The 20239-nt window shown below is 36.2% G+C and overlaps 1 protein-coding gene across 5 annotated transcripts in view; it reads left to right on the top strand.

Annotated features, from left to right (window-relative positions):
* The window catches only part of PPARGC1A (PPARG coactivator 1 alpha), a 660339-nt gene extending 642828 nt beyond the window's left edge, over window positions 1–17511 (top strand). For all 5 annotated transcript variants that reach the window (XM_060299209.1, XM_060299208.1, XM_060299211.1 and 2 more), the window contains 3 exons: window positions 6789–6910; window positions 7242–7393; window positions 13647–17511. In XM_060299209.1, coding sequence (XP_060155192.1) covers window positions 6789–6910; window positions 7242–7393; window positions 13647–13750 — 378 coding nt within the window. In that variant the 3' untranslated portion in view covers window positions 13751–17511. The remainder of the gene's footprint in view (window positions 1–6788; window positions 6911–7241; window positions 7394–13646) is intronic.
* The last annotated feature ends 2728 nt before the right edge of the window (window positions 17512–20239 follow it).

Here is a 20239-nt window from a genome sequence, read left to right as displayed (position 1 = left end):
GAGTATCATTAGTTAACACTTAAGAAGACTAATGAAAATTAAAAATTCAATTTTCTAACTTAGATGTTTTTAATTAATAGCCTGTTCAATAATTATAATAATTCACATTTATAGAGTGCCATATAGTTTACAAAGCCTTGTAGTGTGGCACGGTACAGTTAATATATACCAAAGAGAGTCATGTTGAGTAAGCATGAAGGTAAATAGTTATTTCAATGTTTTCATATTCGTATTTGATAAAACTCTTCATGTTTCTTCCCAAAAGAATGACACTAAAGAGAGAAATTGTTTTATCATATATTTGCTCATTTGTGCAAAATATAACACAGCTGTATCCAAAGCTATGTAGATAGATGTAGATAAATGACATGTGCTTATTCTATTCTTCCAAAGATAATTTAGTGCCAGATACTTACTAGGGTGAAGAAAGGGAGGGAGGGGTCATTTTTGCTAGTTTGGTTCTTTACAAATAGATCAAAGAGTGTGATGGTCTATATTCCATAGATGCCTGAGCCAAAAGCACTCTTGAGGCCACTAGCCTCAGTCTGGAAGCAGATACCACCCTACCACCCTGCCTTTCCCTGTGTCACAAATATTGACCAGTTCCTTGGTTAATTCTTTGACTAAGACAGTCTGTATCAGTTCCCTTTGAAAGACAGCAATTATAGTGCAAATGTCAACTTGGCTTATATTAAGTCATCATAATTAACTAGACGTTTGTGAGAATTTTGGCTTTGAGATGTTTATTTTTTTTAAAAAAGCAGATTAAAAAAGAAAACTAGGACATAGAGATTGTTTACTAACACAGTGACCCATAGGTAGTAAGAGCTTAGTATAAAGATTTGGGACTTAACTATTAAACCAATTCCCACTTGGACTATTAGATGCTGTTTTTGCTTAAAATAAGTGAAAACACATGAGTGTATGAGAGACATTTGTTAGGTGCCTGGGTTCTAAAATTAGGTAAGACCTAGTCCCCACATCCAGGGAGTTCAAGTCCACTGGCTGGTAAAGATACATGAAGAGGCAATAGGGTGTGTTAATTGCTATTGCAGAGGATGCGCCTAAGGTACTGCAGTGGCAAATGGGTCGGCAACCAGCCCTGGGAACGAGGGAGGGTATCCCTGGAGGGCGAGATTGATTTGAAACCTAAAGGGAGGAAAGGGCAAAGGTTTTTTCACCTGTGTTGTCCAGTGTGGGAGCCATTAGCCATGAGGCTAATTCAGCTAGTCCCAAATTTAGATGCACTATGAGTGTGATTGAATTTTGAAGACAGTACAAAAAAAAAAAAGAGTGTAAAATACTTCATTAATATTTTTTACATCAATGACAAGTTGAAACAATAATATTTTGGCTATGCTGAGCCAAGTAAAATATATTATTAAAATTAAATTTGTTTTTTTTACTTTTTAAAATGTGCCTCAGAAAATTTAAAAGTTACATATGGTGCATTATATTTTTATTGGAAATTACTATTCTAGGCAGAGACTTTAGCTTATACTAAGTCTCTGGAAAAGAACAAGCTATATTGGGAAACTGCTAGTCATTTAATTAGAACACCAGGGTACAGGAGAGGCAAGAAATAAGTCTGGAGGGCTCCATGGTCACCAGATCCTTGAAGGGTCCTTTAAGTCATAATAAAGATTTTGAAGAATATCTTGAAGGCGTAGTGGAACTATTTAATGAGATTACCCGCAGGAAGTTTTTCTGATTGATTTCCTTCCTCAAAATGGTCTGCTTTCTTGTGCCATAATGCATTTGCAAAATATATTTTTACGGACTTGGAGATACAAGCAATGATTTTTGACTCATTTGACTAGATTAGCTTGAAAAGTCATTCATGAAACAGCTAGAGGAACTAGGACAGTTTGCCGAAGTTGGTCGGGTAGGTGATTTCCATTCAGATTTCTGAGACACCCTTAAAGTAATGAATAAATAGCAAATTACATCTGGAATATCTTGGGTGCGGTGCTGGATTATTCATTAATTCAGATCAATTTTATAATCAGGGGAGCAGCAAAACAGAGGCTCCAAAAGGAAATGAAAAAAAATGTTACAATCATGTAATAGATATTTTACAAAATTAACCTTTGCTACCTTGTCTTGTGGTCTATAATATTGACTTATTTTTGAGTTCCATAAGAAGGAGATGGTGGTTTAGGTCATCTATAAACTTTTTAATATGTATGTGTCCAAAAGTCTTTATTCAGACCGACTTCAGTGTACCAAATCAGACAGCTAAGAAAAGACTAATAATTAGTAATTACACAGAATCATATGTTGTGGTTGAATATTGCCATTGTTTAAGTTGCTGTTTTCCTCCAATTTCCATCTAAATGCTCTCAAAACCCAATTTATCCTCTGCTTTTCTCAGTCTCATAGGCTTGAAATAATTCAGGATATTGGAACTCTGGAAGCCAGAATATAGTACTTAATGTCTAATTATATAAGCTCTTACGTAAACTAACCTGGATGTATTCACATCCATCCAACCTAAGACACTAAGGAGGAGTATTCCTGGACCATACTTGGATGGAAGTAACTTTGGTAAACTGAAAGCTATAGTTTTGTTTCTCCCCTGAAAGTGTCTCCTAGTCACGGTCACTTACTGAATGCCTACTGAATCAGATGAGTGTTATCAATGTTAAGAACAAGAGAAAAAACAACAAAAAAGGAAACTTGTTTTGGCATTATGTCAGAGTTTTGGCCTTTGTTTCTATCCATTCACACCTCTTCATGGTCATTCACCCCTCTCACTTTCTCTTTTAGATAGAGGACCTAGCTATACCATTCACTGTAGAAGTGGCATGAATTTTATCCACTCATCTCATCTATAGTGTTTGTAATATCCTTGGAATTTTTGAGGAAGTTAGGTTGTAACTAATCTGGAGGTGAACATAAATCTTTCACTGTCAAAGTTGACATGCAGTTTCCTTAGCATAGGAAGAGGGATGTTTAAATTATCCTGACTTGGAAATGTAGAATAAAAGTTCTGAGAACTAAAATCCAAATGATATCAGGCTGCTCCTTATTGTTCCCTAACACTGCAGAGCATTTTAGTGAGATAACCCACAGAAAAGCATCAAGCACAGCACTTGGCATCTACTAGAATTTAGTAAATGTTAATCTCACTACTAATTTCCTTTTCTTCTTAGTCAAACCCCTATTACCAGGAGCTACTTATTTTTTGATGAGAAACAACCATTGTATATTTCCCCCAGCTAACTGGGAGGCTCTACCCACTTTCTGATAAAGATTTTGATAATGCAAAGTCAGTTTAATTCAGTCGGATTTTTTTTCTCTGTTCATCCCCTGTGTTTTGATATAATGAGGATTTACCATACCTGTTAATGCAACATAAATCTTCACTTCTATTATCCACCCCATCAGCAAACTAGCTTTTGTGAAAATTGAAGCTAAAATATACTTGATAAATGTTCCTTCCTCCTCGGTAGGGAAAACTGGTCTGAAAATCATTTTTCAAGGAGCTTTTTCCAAAGGTTTAGAGTTCCTCCAAGCCTTTAAGAAGTTGGAAATGTTATTAAGCATTTTGATTTCTTTTCCTTTCATCTCATGTTTAGAAATTAATGTCTTGAAAAATTGGCTGCAAATGTTAAGGTTTTTTAAAGATATGGAATCTATTCATCTGTCTAATAAAACTGCAACATGTTAAAAATAATCAGTTCTTCACTAGACATTTTGGTCAATCTTGGAAAGATTTTTGTCTTTGCTTTTTAGACCTTCAGATGCCTTTTAATTTCATTTTTATCACTAGGAAAACCAAACACTAATCATTTTCTCAAATGAGAATTTCAACATGTATTCAATCTCTGATCTTTGTAAGATAGCAAGATGTGGTCGCATTCTTACGTTGCATAAAAGAAGATTGACAGTCAAATAGGTAATTTAAGTGATTGCGGAACAGCCCTTTGGATTTCTGTCTTTCCTATCTAGGTTGTGTCTTCTTTTTAGTGCAGAATGTATCAGTATCCAATATAAAAGGTCCTCTGGTTTATCCTTTTTTGGGATTATTGTTGCATAGAGTTTCGTATAAAGAAGCAATTCAGAGACTATCCCAATATGTCTGCATATGGATGTGCATATGGTCGATTTTCACTTTTACTGTGAATTTCCTTGAAGATGAACATAGGCTGTGTATATTCCCTTAATGGTAGATGAGCAATTTCTTTGTGATGGTTCAATTTCTTTCTCTCTCTTCTGCATTTCTGCCTCCTTTTCCTCTGTACAGTAGTAACCTTCCTAAAGACATTCATTAAAAAAAATAAATAAATAACACTCATGCAAGCAGGCGCCAGGAAGTTTAGATAACAGTCCCATCAAATTCTGCTGTTTGGCTGGAGCTGGCTGCATAAATAGAATGGAATGTGATGTGATGATTCCCTTGCTCAAGTGTACAGCACTGCTCCGGGATGAGCCTCACTCTCCATTTATATTTATTGACCTCCAGGATGTGCTGGGGGCTCTGGAACAACACAATTACAGCCTTCAGTTGAGACATACAATCTACATGGAAGCGAATCAGGCAGCCCGCTCTGCTTGCTGTACTTCGTCTGGTCAGTTATGTAGGCTCAGTGGTTGCTGTCAAAGAATTGTGTTTTACCAGCTGTTTCAGTGGAGTGAGACAAGTGAGAGCACTCACCCTTAAACCATAAAAGCAAATCATGGAAACCTTTGTTAGTACACTCAGCTGAGCTACTTGGGTAAGGTTTTTCCTATGATAAAGCACCAAACCTGGTTTTCATTCTCCACTGTCTTAGAGAGTCTCAGAGTAAGGACCACACTTAGTCACCTTTGATGTAATGAAGGGTATGGAACTAGGTGTCAAAAGTGATTAATTGATTGATTTTTCAACAAATATTCATTAAGAAGACTCTTATGTTTGGGTACCCTTAAAATATAGTAGTCGATAAGACTGGTATGGTCGGTGCTTTCATGAAGCTTTCATTGTTGGGGGAGATGGACATTAAACACCGAATAAACTATTAATTATTTAATTACAATTGGGCACAGAACTACAAAGGAGAAGTAGAGTGTTCTATCAGAGCAACTTGTAATAGAAAGCCGAACCTCACCTCAAGTCTCAGAGAGGAAAATGATTGTTGATGTTAACTTCACTGATACAAGAAAGACCCACTGGGAAGAGGCTGAACTACAGAGTTTGGTTTGGGTAACGTTGGTCTAGTTTGAGGTGCCTATGGGACATCCAACCTGAGATGTCAAATAGATAGTTGTTTATTTGAACCTGAAGCTCAGAGGAACTTTCCTGATGAAAACGGAAATATGAGTGTTGCATATGGTAAAAGAAGAAACATGGATGATCAAATCACCTAGGAGGATACGTATTATAGGGTCTGTGAATTGTTCAGTTACGTTTCTCAAACATTTATTGAGAGTCCACTCTTTACCAAGTTCTTTGCTAAATACTGGGCACATGAAATGGACATATGTTCAGTAAATAACATAGGACATCTCTTTGCTTTAAGCCTAAATGACTTTTTACATCATCCAAGATGTAAAAAGATATTCTCAGCACATCCAGAGAAAACTCTTAGGCAGGCTAAATCTGTACCTTTGCCCTGTGTTTCCTAGTCTCTGCCTCCGTCTAACTTAAATCTCTCCAACCTTAAATTCATTTCATTCTTGTTTGCCATTGATAGACATACAGGCTAACTGGTAAGCACTTCGTTATACTAACTTCTTGCACCTTTTCTCAGCTTGAGAAACATCATCATCTTTGGCCTTGTCTTCTTGGAATAAGAGATATACGATTACTTCTTACACTAAGAATGCATTCTTGTTCTGTAAAAGTGATCCATCTTCAGGCTATAAAATATTCTTCCCATATTTTGTAGGTTATAAATTGCCGTTGACTTTCAGATTATGATGATATTGACTCCACTTGTGAAAATTAGGCCACACCCTTCTCGTCTGTTCCTAAAATAAGATTCATTGGCAAAGTGAAATTTATAGCCTCTTTTATAGCTCTTATTCTTTGGAGACCCATGGCTTAAAATGGCCAGTATTTTAAGACTGTATTTTTTAAATTATTGTCTTTGGACCACCTGTATCAGAATCACTGGGGTGTGCTTGTTAAAAATAAAGATCATTGAAGCTTACTTTCCAAATTTTTTTAATACAGCTGGAATAAACCCAATCATTTGCATTTTTAATAAGCACCCCAGGTAATTTGTATTTATACTAGAGTTTAAGAATCAATATTTTGAGGGGTGTCAAAATTTGTATGTCAAACTATCATGCTGTACATCTTAAAATTATATAGTAACGGATGTCAATGATTTGTCAATAGAACTAAAAAATGTGTATATTTTATTATTGCAATTCTGAGTTAAGGAGAAATTAAAGAGTTTTGCAAGCCAAGTCAGTTTCCTACCAATTTTGAAGATTAATAATCGAGTCACAAGTGTTAAAATATTTAATAGATATTATTCAGCTATTCAGTGATAAAAAAGATTGCATTACACACATTTCTTCTATAATACATTAAATTTCATGTGACAAAGAAACAGAGATGGATAGAAAAAGTAGAAGAGAGTGAGAGGCAGAGGAGAGTGATACTGAAGAAATGGAAAGTAAAACTTGGTTGACGTGTAGTCTTTTGTTCAGGTTTAGTGTGTGTTTTGCTTTAATTGGCATGCTCGGGGGGGGGGTTCTTATTATGCATGATTGCACATTTATAAATGTTTCTAGCATTCAACTTCTTTCCTATCTTCAGAACTAGCAAGTGTCTTCTCACTTTCCCCCCCTAGGAAGAACGCCGTGTGATTTATGTTGGTAAAATCAGACCTGACACAACACGGACAGAACTGAGGGACCGTTTTGAAGTTTTTGGTGAAATTGAGGAGTGCACAGTAAATCTGCGGGATGATGGGTGAGAATCTTCAAGATTATTTCTTGTTCAGAAGCTGACATATGTAAAAAATTATGGCCATAAGATTACTAGAATGGGAATGCTTTGACAGATGACATGTTGAGTTCAGAACCTTATTTATTTTCTTTCATCCCTATTTATTAATCTTTCTAGTTGAGATTTCCTATCCCAGAAATAAGTATTTAGCTGCTTGACAGGACAATCACACTGATAAATGGATGCAGTGGTTCAGACGTTGGCACCAGCGAAGTCTCCAAAGTAGAAAGGGTTACAGTCATATATGCTAATCCTTCCTCACTAGCTTTGAACTTCTCTTCTTTGTCCATTGCAGAGACAGCTATGGTTTCATTACCTACCGTTATACCTGTGATGCTTTTGCTGCTCTTGAAAATGGATATACTTTGCGCAGGTCGAATGAAACTGACTTCGAGCTGTACTTTTGTGGACGCAAGCAGTTTTTCAAGTCTAACTATGCAGACCTAGGTATGGATTTTACTGTACATAGAATGAGGAATCCATAATGTAGAGCTCAAAATGGAAGCATATGTAAACTGTAGGCACATTGGGTTGGACCATCGCTTTATTTTACTAGAGGGAATATTTGAATACAGATTTTATCTTATTTTTTATTTTTTAACACACGAGACAGTTTCAGAAGCAAGGGGCTTACGTTTTGGCAACAAAGAGAAGAAGCAAATTGTTTCTACTGTCTGCCCATATGCTGAAATTCTGCACTATTTGTATGTGTGTGTGTGTGTGTGTGTGTGTGTGTGTGTGGTATGTTTTGAGTGTGCAAGTGTTGTATTCGTTTGTAATCTGTTACTGCTTTCCGTGCCTACCCTGAATCCTTTTGTACAAGCTATAGCATTGGCATCATTGCTTTGCAGAACAGAATATGCAAAAGTCTTATTCTTTTTTCCTTATTATCTCACAAACTCTTAGAAATGTCAACATTTTCTACAAATTACACCCAGAGAGAGGAGAAAGTAAAATTTCATGTGCTAAATCACACTGTACTTTCTTTAAAACAAAAGAAGAAAAAAAAACCCTGTTTTTTTTTAGTGCTTCCATATGCTAGGCACTGTGCCAAGGCTTTGTAAGCGTTTTCTCATTTAATTACCAGAACAATCCTAGGAAGTGGATATTATCATCCCCATTTTACAGGTAAGGAAGCTGAAAAATAGATAAGTATTCCTTTTTGCCTGTTATAAAAGTTGTACAGACTCAAGGGGTGACATTTGGAAAATATAAAAAGGTATTAAGAAAAATAGCCTATCACCTAGAGATAACCACTGTTCAGTATTTTGTGTCAGACCGTCAAATTTCTTGTAGTTGAGGTCATATTATACGTATATATACACTTTTAAGTTCTACTTTTCTCGATTAATATTATATAAGTTCATTTTCCACTGTGATTCAAAGGATGAAAAATAATTCACCAGTACACTTTAATGGTTGTATAGTATTCTGTCTGGCAAATAGTGCCATTATACTTAATCGTTCCCTTATAGCTAAACACATTTTCAGTTTTTGATATTATAAATAATGCCACGATGGACATCTTGATTTCCTTTCCAATTTTAATTTTGTTCCTTTCCGTGTTATTCCCTAACTAATGTGTGTATTGTAAGCCTTTAAATTCCTTCATGAAATAATGAAGGAAGGAAAATGGCAAATGTCTTGTGCATATGACATAATTATTTAAATCAATTTATAATAATCATCATGAAATTAACATATAAGTCTGCTCCTAAGCATTATTATATGTCTATCTGCACTTGCTTTGGCTTGGTATAAAGAAAAAAATGAATACCAAATACAGGGCTTTTTTCTTCCTTCAGCTGAACTGATGTCTTCCTAGAGTAATTGATACAGGTGGGGTGCATTGTTCAGGAGGAATATGCTATAATTCACTTCACAAGCTAAATAGATAGTATGAAGCAGGGGAGAGACAGTTGACTGTTAGAGAGATAGACGCCTAGGGATGAAAATATAAAAGGTGGCAAGTCATTTGTTCAAATGTTGGCTGATAAAAACAGTCCAGACAGATTGAAGTCTTGAGTTGATTTGACTTATTTTCTTCGGTGATGAAGGCCAGGGTGTTTTCTAGTCTCTCAAAACATCTAGAGTTTAGAATAAGCTACCTAGAGGGGCCTTTAGATCGTGATTCATCACTGGTAAAGAGAGCATGGGATAGTATTTCCAAATTGCACTGGAGCCTCCCTGAAATATTTCTAAGAAGAATGCTTCTCCTCTAGTTATCTCTCTGCCTTGCCAGCAGCAATAGAAACTTTGCCATTGCTAAGCTAGCTCTGATTTCCTGAAAGGTGTGTTTGATGTGTATTGTAATAGCATGGATTTTTCCGTTTCCCTCCAGCCTTACAAATGCAGGAAGTGGAGTCGATCTGAGTGTAGGCCTGGTGTAGTTGAAAGCGCCTTGGCTTTGGAATTTCGCAGGCCTGGTTTTGAAACCTGAGTTAGCTTTTTGACCTTGAGCAATTAAACTCCCTCTGCTTCTGGTTCTTCATTTGTAAAATACATTATAATGTTGTTGTGAAGATTAAATTTGTGTCTGTGAAGCCCTTAGCATAGTGTCAGTGTCTGGCACAAAATAGATTCTCAATGAATAGTAGCTATAATTATAATAAAAATGATTGTTATGAGAAGTTATAAATTTGAAGTCATTTTAAAATGAAAGAATCAACACCAGGGGCCAGCTTTGGAACCAGACAACATCATGTATGTCTTGTCTTTATTCCCTGAATAGTTGAAGTTAGGTGCCTCGGGCCATGAATGCTGAATAAGGTGCATATAAGCATATCCTGGACTCTTAGGGGGGTTGGGAGCTTATGTATATGTCAAGAGTAAAGTGAAAATGATGTGATACTGATTAATTTTACCAAAAGTAAAGCAACCTATCATTTTAGATAGATTACCAATTTTTAAAATTTTTATTTGCTCTCCTAAATTAAGTTAGCTCATATATCCCATTTCTCTATTTTTAAATTATAGTTAATTTACAGTGTTGTGTTAGTTTCAAGCATACAGCAAAGTGATTCAGTTATACATGTATATATATATTCTTTTTCAGATTCTTTTCCACTATAGATTATTATAAGATATTGAGTAGAGTTCCCTGTGCTATCCAGTAGGTCCTTGTTGTTTATCTATTTTATATATAGTCGTGTGTGCCTGTTCATCCCAGTCACCTAATTTATCTCCCCCCACCCCCCTCACCCCTCATCCCCTTTGGTAACCATAAGTTTGTTTTCTATGTCTGTGAGTCTATTTCTGTTTTGTAAGTAAGTTCATTTGTATAATTTTTTTTAGATTCAACATTTAAGTGATATATGATATTTGTCTTTCTCTGTCTGACTTCTTCACTTGGTATGATAAATTCTAAGTCCACCCATGTTGCTGCAAATGGCATTATTTCATTCTTTTTTAGGGCTGAGTAATATTCCATTGTATATATGTACCACATCTTCTTTATCCATTCCTCTGTCAGTGGACGTTTAGGTTGCTTCCATGTCTTGGTTATTGTAACACTGGGGTACATGTATCCTTTCAGATTATGGTTTTCTCCAGATATATGCCCAGGAGTGGGATTGATGGATCATATGGTAATTCTATTTTTAGTTTTTTAAGGAATCTCCATACTGTTCTCCATAGTGGTTGTACCAATTTACATTCCCACCAACAGTGTAGGGGGGTTCCTTTTTCCTCCACACCCTCTTCAGCATCTATTATTTGTAGACTTTTAAATGATGGCCATTCTGACTGGTGTGAAGTGACACCTCATCATAGTTTTGATTTGCATTTCCCCAATAATTAGCGATATTGAGCAGCTTTTCAGGTCCCTGTTGGCCATCTGTATGTCTTCTTTGGAGAAATGTCTATTTAGGCCTCCATTTTTCTGCTGTTGAGGCCACTTAATGGTTGCTTACAATACTATTAGTGCAAAACACAATGATTCTGGTTACTATTTATGAGCCAGATTTATAAATGAGACTCAGAATTTAAAGGGATGATCAGCTTATCATGATGAAGCCAATATTTAAGTCTGGTTTCTATGAATCTGTAATCTGTGTGTCTTTCTGTTTACTGTTCTATAAACAAATAGATCTTTCCATTTGAAAGAGCTTGATGAAAAATCTCAAAGAGGAAAGACAGAAATTAAATTAGGACTATAGGGTCAAAACAGAAGGATGGGTCATGATTAAGAATATGATCATTTTGATCAGGAATTAGTTTTGGCTTAGAATTTGTAAATAATAAAAAGTAAACAAATAACATTGGTCACAAACTCTTTATTAACTCAGATAAATGTAGTATATTATCAACATCTTGAATACATATGTAAGTTTACATATACCCTTGCCATTCATTGGTAAATCAATCCCAGATCTAAACACAAATATTTTCAATCACGTTTTTAATAATATGTGGGTGTTCAAGACTAATACATTCATTAGACAAATACTGAGTGCCTACTTTGTGCCAACAGTTTTCTAGGTGCTCGGAATACAGTTGTGATGTGATTTGTTTCTATTAATACAGTATTATTAATTATAAAATTTTATTTTTTTAATTTGTTAGCGTGGCTTTCAGGTTATTCCTATAAAAATTTCATTATCTCTTACTTGTGTTGCAATATCCTTCCTTTAGTGGAGGGAAAGGGGTGGAGTGGATGTTATTGCCACAGGAGTTGCATATAAACACATTGTCTCTTCAAGAAATGAGAAGGATTTTGTGGGTGCCGACTGACATAGTATGCCCATGAAAGTTGGTATATACATAAGCACCAAGCCACTGTATTTCAGTGTAGAAACTCTTGAAATCCACTGTATCAAAGTGCTTTTAGTATTTACTGATGAAAACCCAGAAAATTCTGGGTTTCATGTAGAATAATCCCAAATTAAGACATTTTAAATATTCTCAAAATCTCCTCCAAGGAAAGATACACATATATATTCTCGACGGTTCTATGCTGACTTTATGTCACACAGACTGCCATCACTGGACAGCTCCTCCGTCTTCATCTACAGTGCAAGTGGAATTCTGATTTCAGGCTAATCTCTGACAATGAGCAGAACTTTTTTGTGTGTCTACAGAAGAGATTTTGATTTGAACAACAGCTGCTCATGAGGCTTTGGTTATACAGGCAAATTATTCATTAGGCTATGAAGAGAAGAGTGTAAGCCAGTGTAATTTAAGATTGACCGTATAAAATTTTAGTGAGGAAAGATGGGCCATTTTTGTCCTGTTTTTATATCTGAGGCTGACTATAATTGTTCATCTTACCTGGAAAAAGAAATGCAGTAAAGACAAGGGATGGTGAGAATGAGAAAAAAAAAAAGAAGTGAAGGAATTTCCTTGTCTTTAAAGTAGATTGAAGCTGGTGGGGAAGGGGAATCAGCCTGGTTCTGGAGAGCTTAAGGGATTTGCAACCTTTTCAGAAGAACACCTTGTGAGGTCAGTGATTAGCCCCCATATTATCTAATATTACCTTTTTCTGTCACCGAGCATTTCTATTTTGTAATTTAATCTGGGTAAAACACAAATATTTATATTTTAGTAAGATCGTTAACGTTTCCCAGAAAGGTTTAGTCTTCTCTTCTAGTAAGTGCTTTCCAAGGAATGAATGTGTTTGCCAGAGGCTTTCTATTGTATTTCCAAGATACCTTTTCTCAAGCTGAGAGACCAGCAGAAATAGTTGACTTTTCCATAGATGTCAAAGGAGAAAAATCAGAAATATTTGACAGAATTTTACCTTACGTCCAACATGGCTGGCATACATCCATTTTGTTCAGGGCTTCTTAAAGTGGCATGTGGAGCTGTGCACAAAAGCTTACTTGGACTAGTTTAAAGATCTAAGAAAGACCATGGCTTTATTTATACGGGTATATTTTTCCTCTCCTATTAGTGAGTAAAGAGGCTGCATTTGCCCTCTCTGGACATGAAGCATTTTCCTAAACCTTCTAATCTGGGGAGAGTTTGTGCCACTGTTGCTGGGGTCCCTCAAGGTACTGGAGATCGTATGTCCCTCCCTCCTGAAAGGGGAGCAGCAGGGTGATGAGTGGGTGAAGTTCTGACAATTATCTCTCTCCCACTCAACTGGCTTTCATGCTCAATGAAATCAATCCCACTGAATAGGAAAATTAGTTCCAGCTTCTACTTTTACCTCTCCAACTAAGTGGTTGAGGAACCTTGGGTAAGTCATTTAACATGCCAGGAAGGGAGAGGGGGCTTATTTTTAAAGCATATTGATTGACTAAGTTACTATTGAAAAGAAATATTAAAGTCTGTTCTGATTACCTCCAGGAGTGTTTAAATCTAAAATGAGTCAATAGATGACTGTTTTGAATGCTCATCACTCCTTACCCTCTGCAAATATATACATGTGCTATAAATAAATAAATATACAATTAATTAACTAAAATATTGGTGTGTATATATACCAGTACCATATACTGTAAAAATACCTTCTGCAAATATATATACACATATTAATATTCATACATATAAATACCTTCTGAAAAAATATATATGTAAATATATGCATATATATATGTGTACACCAACATCAATATCATATACTAATAAAAGCTGGGCATATTTTTTAAAGTATATCGATTGGATAAGTTGCTCTTGAATCAGGTAATCTTAGAATAGATGATTGAGTTAATGACCATCAGCAGAGGGTACATCTAAATCTGGCTTGGGTTTCTTTCAGATTCAAACTCAGATGACTTTGACCCTGCTTCCACCAAGAGCAAGTATGACTCTCTGGATTTCGATAGTTTACTGAAAGAAGCCCAGAGAAGCTTGCGCAGGTAACATGTTCCCTGGCTGAGGATGACAGAGGGACGGTGAATACCTCACGGGACAGCGCGTCCTTCCCTAACAGACTGTTGCAAGTCATACTTAGGAATTTCTCCTACTTTACACTCTCTATACAAAAACAAAACAAAACAACAACAATACAACAAGAACAACAACAATGGTTTACATGAACACAGCTGCTGAAGAGGCAAGAGACAGAATGGAAACCCAGTAAGCACATGTTTATTTATGGGTGTCAGCTTTGCTTTCCCTGAGTCTCTTGGTGATGGAGTGTGTGTGTGTGTGTGTGTGTGCGCGCGCGCGCGTGTGCTTGCCTGGTTTGGGGGAAGTGTGTATGTACAGGTGGGGACTGGGGGCACCTGACCAGTGCGTGCAAGGGCAAACCACTTCAAATGGCAGCAGTTCCATGAAGACACACTTAAAACCTAGAACTTCAAAATGTTCATATTCTATTCAAAAGGAAAAAAAAAAATATGTACATCCAAAAGGAAAGAAAACCAACCAACCACAAGCCACCCTAAAATGACAGACACTGATGTCTGGGCATCAGCCTCCGTACTCTGTTTTTTTTAAGAAAGTGCAAAATCAACTTGAAGCAAGCTTTCTCTCATAACGTAATGATTATATGACAATCCCGAAGAAACTGCAGGTTCCGTAGAACTCATATCCTTTCTCTCTCTCTCCCTTTTTTTCTTTCTTTTTCTCCTTTTTCCTTTTGCCATGGAATCTGGGTGGGAGAGGATACTTCGGGCACCGAGCTCAACTTTCCTAACATTTTGAAGTTTCTGTAGTTCGTCCTTTCTCATGACACCCATGTAAATGTCCAAAATGTTGATCTTCCACAGCGAATTTCAAAAGCCTTGTCAATGGTCAAGCTTGCAGCTTGTTCAGTGGTTCTTTCTGAGGAGCGAGCACGGTGTCACATTACTAATGGGAGTTGGGTAGAACTCTCTGGGATGTGTTCAGATAGTATCATTGCTACATTCTCTGATGTAGTTAAGTATTTACAGATGTTAAATGGAGTATTTTTATTTTGTGTACATATGATACAATGATGTTCTTTTTTTGTTACAGCTATGCACTGTAAATGCAGCCTTCTTTTCAAAACTGCTAAATTTTTCTTAATCAAGAATATTCAAATGTAATTATGAGGTGAAACAATTATTGTACACTAACATATTTAGAAGCTGAACTTACCGCTTATATATATTTGATTGTAAAACAAAACAAACAAAAAAGGACAGTGTGTGTGTCCGTTGAGTGCAACACAACAAACCGATGCTTTACGCACAACCATCCCTTCTTAGGTGAGCTTCGATCCAAGCATCTTGTCAAGAAATCTCCTAGCCCCCTAAAGGTATTAACCACTTCTGCGATATTTTTCCACATTTTCTTGTTGCTTGTTTTTCTTTGAAGTTTTATACACTGGATTTGTTAGGGGAATGAAATTTTCTCATCTAAAATTTTTCTAGAAGATATCATGATTTTATGTAAAGTCTCTCAATGGGTAACCATTAAGAAATGTTTTTATTTTCTCTATCAACAGTAGTTTTGAAACTAGAGGTCAAAAATCTTTTTAAAATGCTGTTTTGTTTTAATTTTTGTGATTTTAATTTGATACAAAATGCTGAGGTAATAATTACAGTATGATTTTTACAATAATTAATGTGTGTCTGAAGACTATCTTTGAAGCCAGTATCTCTTTCCCTTGGCAGAGTATGATGATGGTATTTATCTGTATTTTTTACAGTTATGCATCCTGTATAAATACTGATATTTCATTCCTTTGTTTACTAAAGAGACATATTTATCAGTTGCAGATAGCCTATTTATTATAAATTATGAGATGATGAAAATAATAAAGCCAGTGGAAATTTTCTACCTAGGATGCATGGCAATTGTCAGGTTGGAGTTTAAGTGTTTCATTTGGGAAATTCCGCTTTTGCAGAAGCAGTGTTTCTACTTGCACTAGCATGGCCTCTGACGTGACCATGAAGTTGTTCTTGATGACATTGCTTCTGCTAAATTCAATAAAAACTTCAGAAAAACCTCCATTTTTGAGCATCAGGATTTCCTCTGAGTGTGGAGCCCTGGAATGGAAGTCAGTAAAGTTTGGCGTGTACATTCAAGTTTTTAAATTGAGATCCGATTACAGTTTGGCCGACATGACTTTTCTGGAAGACATGATATACCTACTACGTAATCGTTCTTTTCCTTTCTCTCGCCCAACACGATCTTATAAAATGGATTTCACCCCCAGGCCAATGCAGCTAATTTTGAAAGCTGCATTCATTTATCACCAGCATATTGTGTTCTGAGTGAATCCACTGTCTGTCCTGTCGGATGCTTGCTTGAGTTTTTGGCTTCTTATTTCTAAGTAGATAGAAAGCAATAAAAATACTATGAAATAAAAGAACTTGTTCACAGGTCCTGCGTTACGACCGTAACACATCTTTAATCCGCCTAATTCTTGTTGTTCCGTAGGTTAAATGCAGGTATTTTAACTCTGTGTGGACGCCAAACTAAAGTTTACAGTCTTTCTTTCTGAATTTTGAGTATCTTCTGTTGTAGAATAAGAATAAAAAAAGACTATTAAGAGCAATAAATTATTTTTAAGAAATCAATATTTAGTAAATCATATTATGTGTTCAAGGACCAGATGCTTTCTCTATTTTGCCTTTAAATTTTTTGTGATCCAATTTTCAATACCTTCTCCTTTTTGCCCTGGATTGTTGACATGAGTAAAAATCTTGGTTTCTTTTCTTACTTATGAAAAGACAACACTACAGATTTCATGTTGAGGATTCATTTATCCCCCCTTCTGGCCTGACAAATATTGTTACCATGAAGATAGTTTTCTTCCATGGACTTCAAATTGCATCTAAAATTAGTGCAAAGAGAGACTCACTAGACCATCCAAATAGAGCTTTTGTATCTTATGCAGACACTGTGGGTAGCCCATCAAAATGTAAACTGTGTTCCTTTTATTTTTATTTTTAAAATTTTTTTTGGAGAGAATATTTCCAATGAACACATGCACCCCATCATCACTGGAGGCAAATTTCAGCATAGATCTGTAGGATTTTTAGATGACCCCGGGCCATTGCCTTCATGCTGTGGTAAGTACCACATCTACAATTTTGGTAACTGAACTGGTGCTTTAGAAATGTGGGTTGTTTTTTGTTTTTCAAGAGATGTAGCAGAATAATTCTTCCAGTGCAACAAAATCAATTTTTGCTAAACGACTCTGAGAGCAACGGTTGGGCTGTCAACATTCAAAGCAGCAGAGAGGGAACTTTGCACTATTGGGGTATGATGGTTGGGTCAGTTGAAAAAAAGGAAACCTTTTCATGCCTTTAGATGTGAACTTACAGTAGGTAATGATTATGTGTCCTTTTTTGATGGCTGTAATGAGAACTTCAATCACTGTAGTCTAAGACCTGATCTATAGATGACCTAGAATAGCCATGTAATATAATGTGATGACTCTAAATTTGTACCTATGTGACAGACATTTTCAATAATATGAACTGCTGATTTGATGGAGCTACTATAAGATTTGTAGGTGAAAGTGTAATACTGTTGGTTGAACTATGCTGAAGAGGGAAAGTGAGCGATTAGTTGAGCCCTTGTCGGGCTTTTTTTTTTTCCCACCTGCCAACTCTACATGTATTGTTGTGGTTTTATTCATTGTATGAAAATTCCTGTGATTTTTTTTTTTAAATGTGCAGTACACATCAGCCTCACTGAGCTAATAAAGGGAAACGAATGTTTCAAATCTACTTCTGCTTTTCTTATTTATCATAACCAAACTCCTGGCATATTCCTCAGATCAGTACACATTACTCGCTTATTGTTATTCTGTTTCCTCTCTGGATCTCCCCCCTCCCCCTGCTTTTCCATATTCATGGATGGATTTCAGCTCTAAGGTAACATGCACCTTCTGTATTTTACCTTGTCTCCTTTCAAATGGCAAAGGCAGAAGTGGTGATTTCTATAATGAGAAGTGATGTGGGACTTTATCAAATGGATTAGCTCTGTTTTGGTACTTAACCCTGGAAAGTGTGAATTTTAAGTACGAGCCACTGCCCCTAGTGAGAAACCTGCTAAATATTTCAGCTTAGGAAGCAATTGTACTCTAATGGGCTGAATTTTTTTTTTATTGACAGTTGATTTACAGTGTTATGTTAGTTTCTGGTGTATTGCATGGACTGAATATTTTTTGAAGACTTGTAACAGAATGCATCTCCCTGTCCCCCCGTCATATGTAAGTCATCAGGTTAAATATGGGACAAGCTGATAGATTGCTGCCGGTACGGCTTGCTGTCAGGATGTCCACTGTGCCTTGTAGGTGATTGGTGATCTTCGTGACAGAGATTGCAGAGAATGTGTTATTAGTGCTCTGCCATGTCCAGATTTCAGATGTGGTCCTCACTCCCAGCCACTTGCACTGCAAGATTCAGCATAAGCCTAGCCATGGGGAAAGATGGTTAAATGTATTCCAGTTCCTAGCCCCCCGCTTTCTCCTACAGAAAAATGTATTCGTAATTATTGGAAATGTGATAGAGCTATCAATAGTACATTGAAATCTGCTAAATAACACAAGAAGCACTTCCCATGGCTCTCTGTCTATTTTATAGCACTGTAAGATTTGCCAATTATTTTATCAAAATAGAAAATAAAAACTTCCTGTTATCTTACCCAAATACTGCATTCATCTACAACTGTGATTCAGTGGGTAGGCCTCACATTGTGACTTGTCTCCACTGGTGTTTAAATTGTATAGGGCATTTTGAATCTTCTGGCTGGAATTAGCAAGGGCAATAGAATAATGACAGCCTTCCTTTTGAAGGGTTAACTTTTTACCCTTAAAAACCTTTTGAGGGTAAAGAGGGATTTTTAAGAGGAGAAAAAAAGGAGTAGCCACTAGTCCTGTACAGGGACAAGACTAGATTAGAGATAAAGGATTCATTTGATGTTGTCCTCAAACATTAAATCGCTTCCATCCTTAATGACACTAATGGCAAAATAATTATTGAATCCAAAATTAGGCTGACAAAAATAAATGAACACTGGATATGAATAGTTTATTTAAAAGGAGCTTGTTTCCATTCAAAAGTCCTCCAAACTAATCTGTTTAAAGTATACAATGTGATATTGGTTCAAAATCCTTTTTCAGCATTGCCAGTTTTCTCTTAATTGTAGCCTTATTTAGCTAATCATTGGATATAATTTACAGCTCTGAGAGCACTGTTATACTCATTTGACACTGGTGTTACTAGCTACACAGTTGTAACTCAGTATTAATTATAGCGTATTATAACCAAGACGTACTTTTTGCAATGTTTACTTTATATTAATCTTGTATTTTGCAATTCTCTTTACCATGCCTTGTTTTCAAACACAGTATACACTATTATAAATCAATCTTCACACTTTATCAAACAGCAGAGAGCAATAAATAAGGTCACAACTCATAGAGGAGCTCCTCGGAGGTTTGTAACATCATGATTTAAATCTCAGAAAGATTTAATCAAAAGCTGAATTAATCCCTGGGGGAAAAGATGCTGTATAGATTCTATTGATGGGAACAAAGCAGCCTATTTCTTTTCACTGGTCTCTGTTAACATGTTGGGGAAAAGGAACAAAGTTTCTTCTATGAGAAAGAAAATAAGATTTCCTTGGTGGGGGAAAGATAATATGCAATGCCCTTTGTGTCATGTTTCTTCCCTTTCAATCAACATGGTCCTTTTTATTCTACTTACCGTGACGTTATCTACTCTTCTAGTTCATGGTTTAAGTTAAATGTCCTCTACCCTCCTGCTCCCCTCGGTATATCCCATGTGATTCCAGTAATTCTGCAAAGTCCCACAAGCTCCACTCCAGTCAAGCATGTGGAATGTGTGGGTCACATGAGCTTGTTTCCTGGGCTTCTGTTGTAACCAGGTGACTGCCCCCGGGGCAAATTCTCAGCATTCAGGGCCGCTGGAAACTTGCAGGAAGAAATGATCAGAAAATTTGGATATTTCTAGGACCAGGTTCCCACTGAAAAGCCTAACACTTTTCCTTGATTAGGATGTATGATAAGGACAAGAGGCCACCCCCTTCCCCTATGCCTCCTTTCTGTCCATCATTCTTACAGGAATGTGACCATATTCCTTTTAACCCTAAAACCATTACTTACCATCGGCTGACTTATAAAAGGGGCAGAGTGGAATTAATTAATTGAATAAAGTGAGAGAACTTTTAGAGGAGAAAACCAAATGATCCTATAATATTTTTCTGATTAAATTAAATGAGCATAATTATACATGCACACATGCACACCAAGGCATATTATCATCAAGAACCTTAAAATATTGTATTCCTCCAAATGTATGCATATAACACTTACTGAAGGTGAGTAGCCAGTGTGATATTTAAATTTGCATATTGACCATTTTCATATATTAATTTCTAGTAGGAAGAAGCTGAATTTTTAGG

Source organism: Globicephala melas, chromosome 5 (assembly GCF_963455315.2).
Source record: "Globicephala melas chromosome 5, mGloMel1.2, whole genome shotgun sequence".
Taxonomy (NCBI): Eukaryota; Metazoa; Chordata; class Mammalia; order Artiodactyla; family Delphinidae; genus Globicephala; species Globicephala melas.
This window is presented reverse-complemented; position numbering and strand designations above follow the sequence as displayed.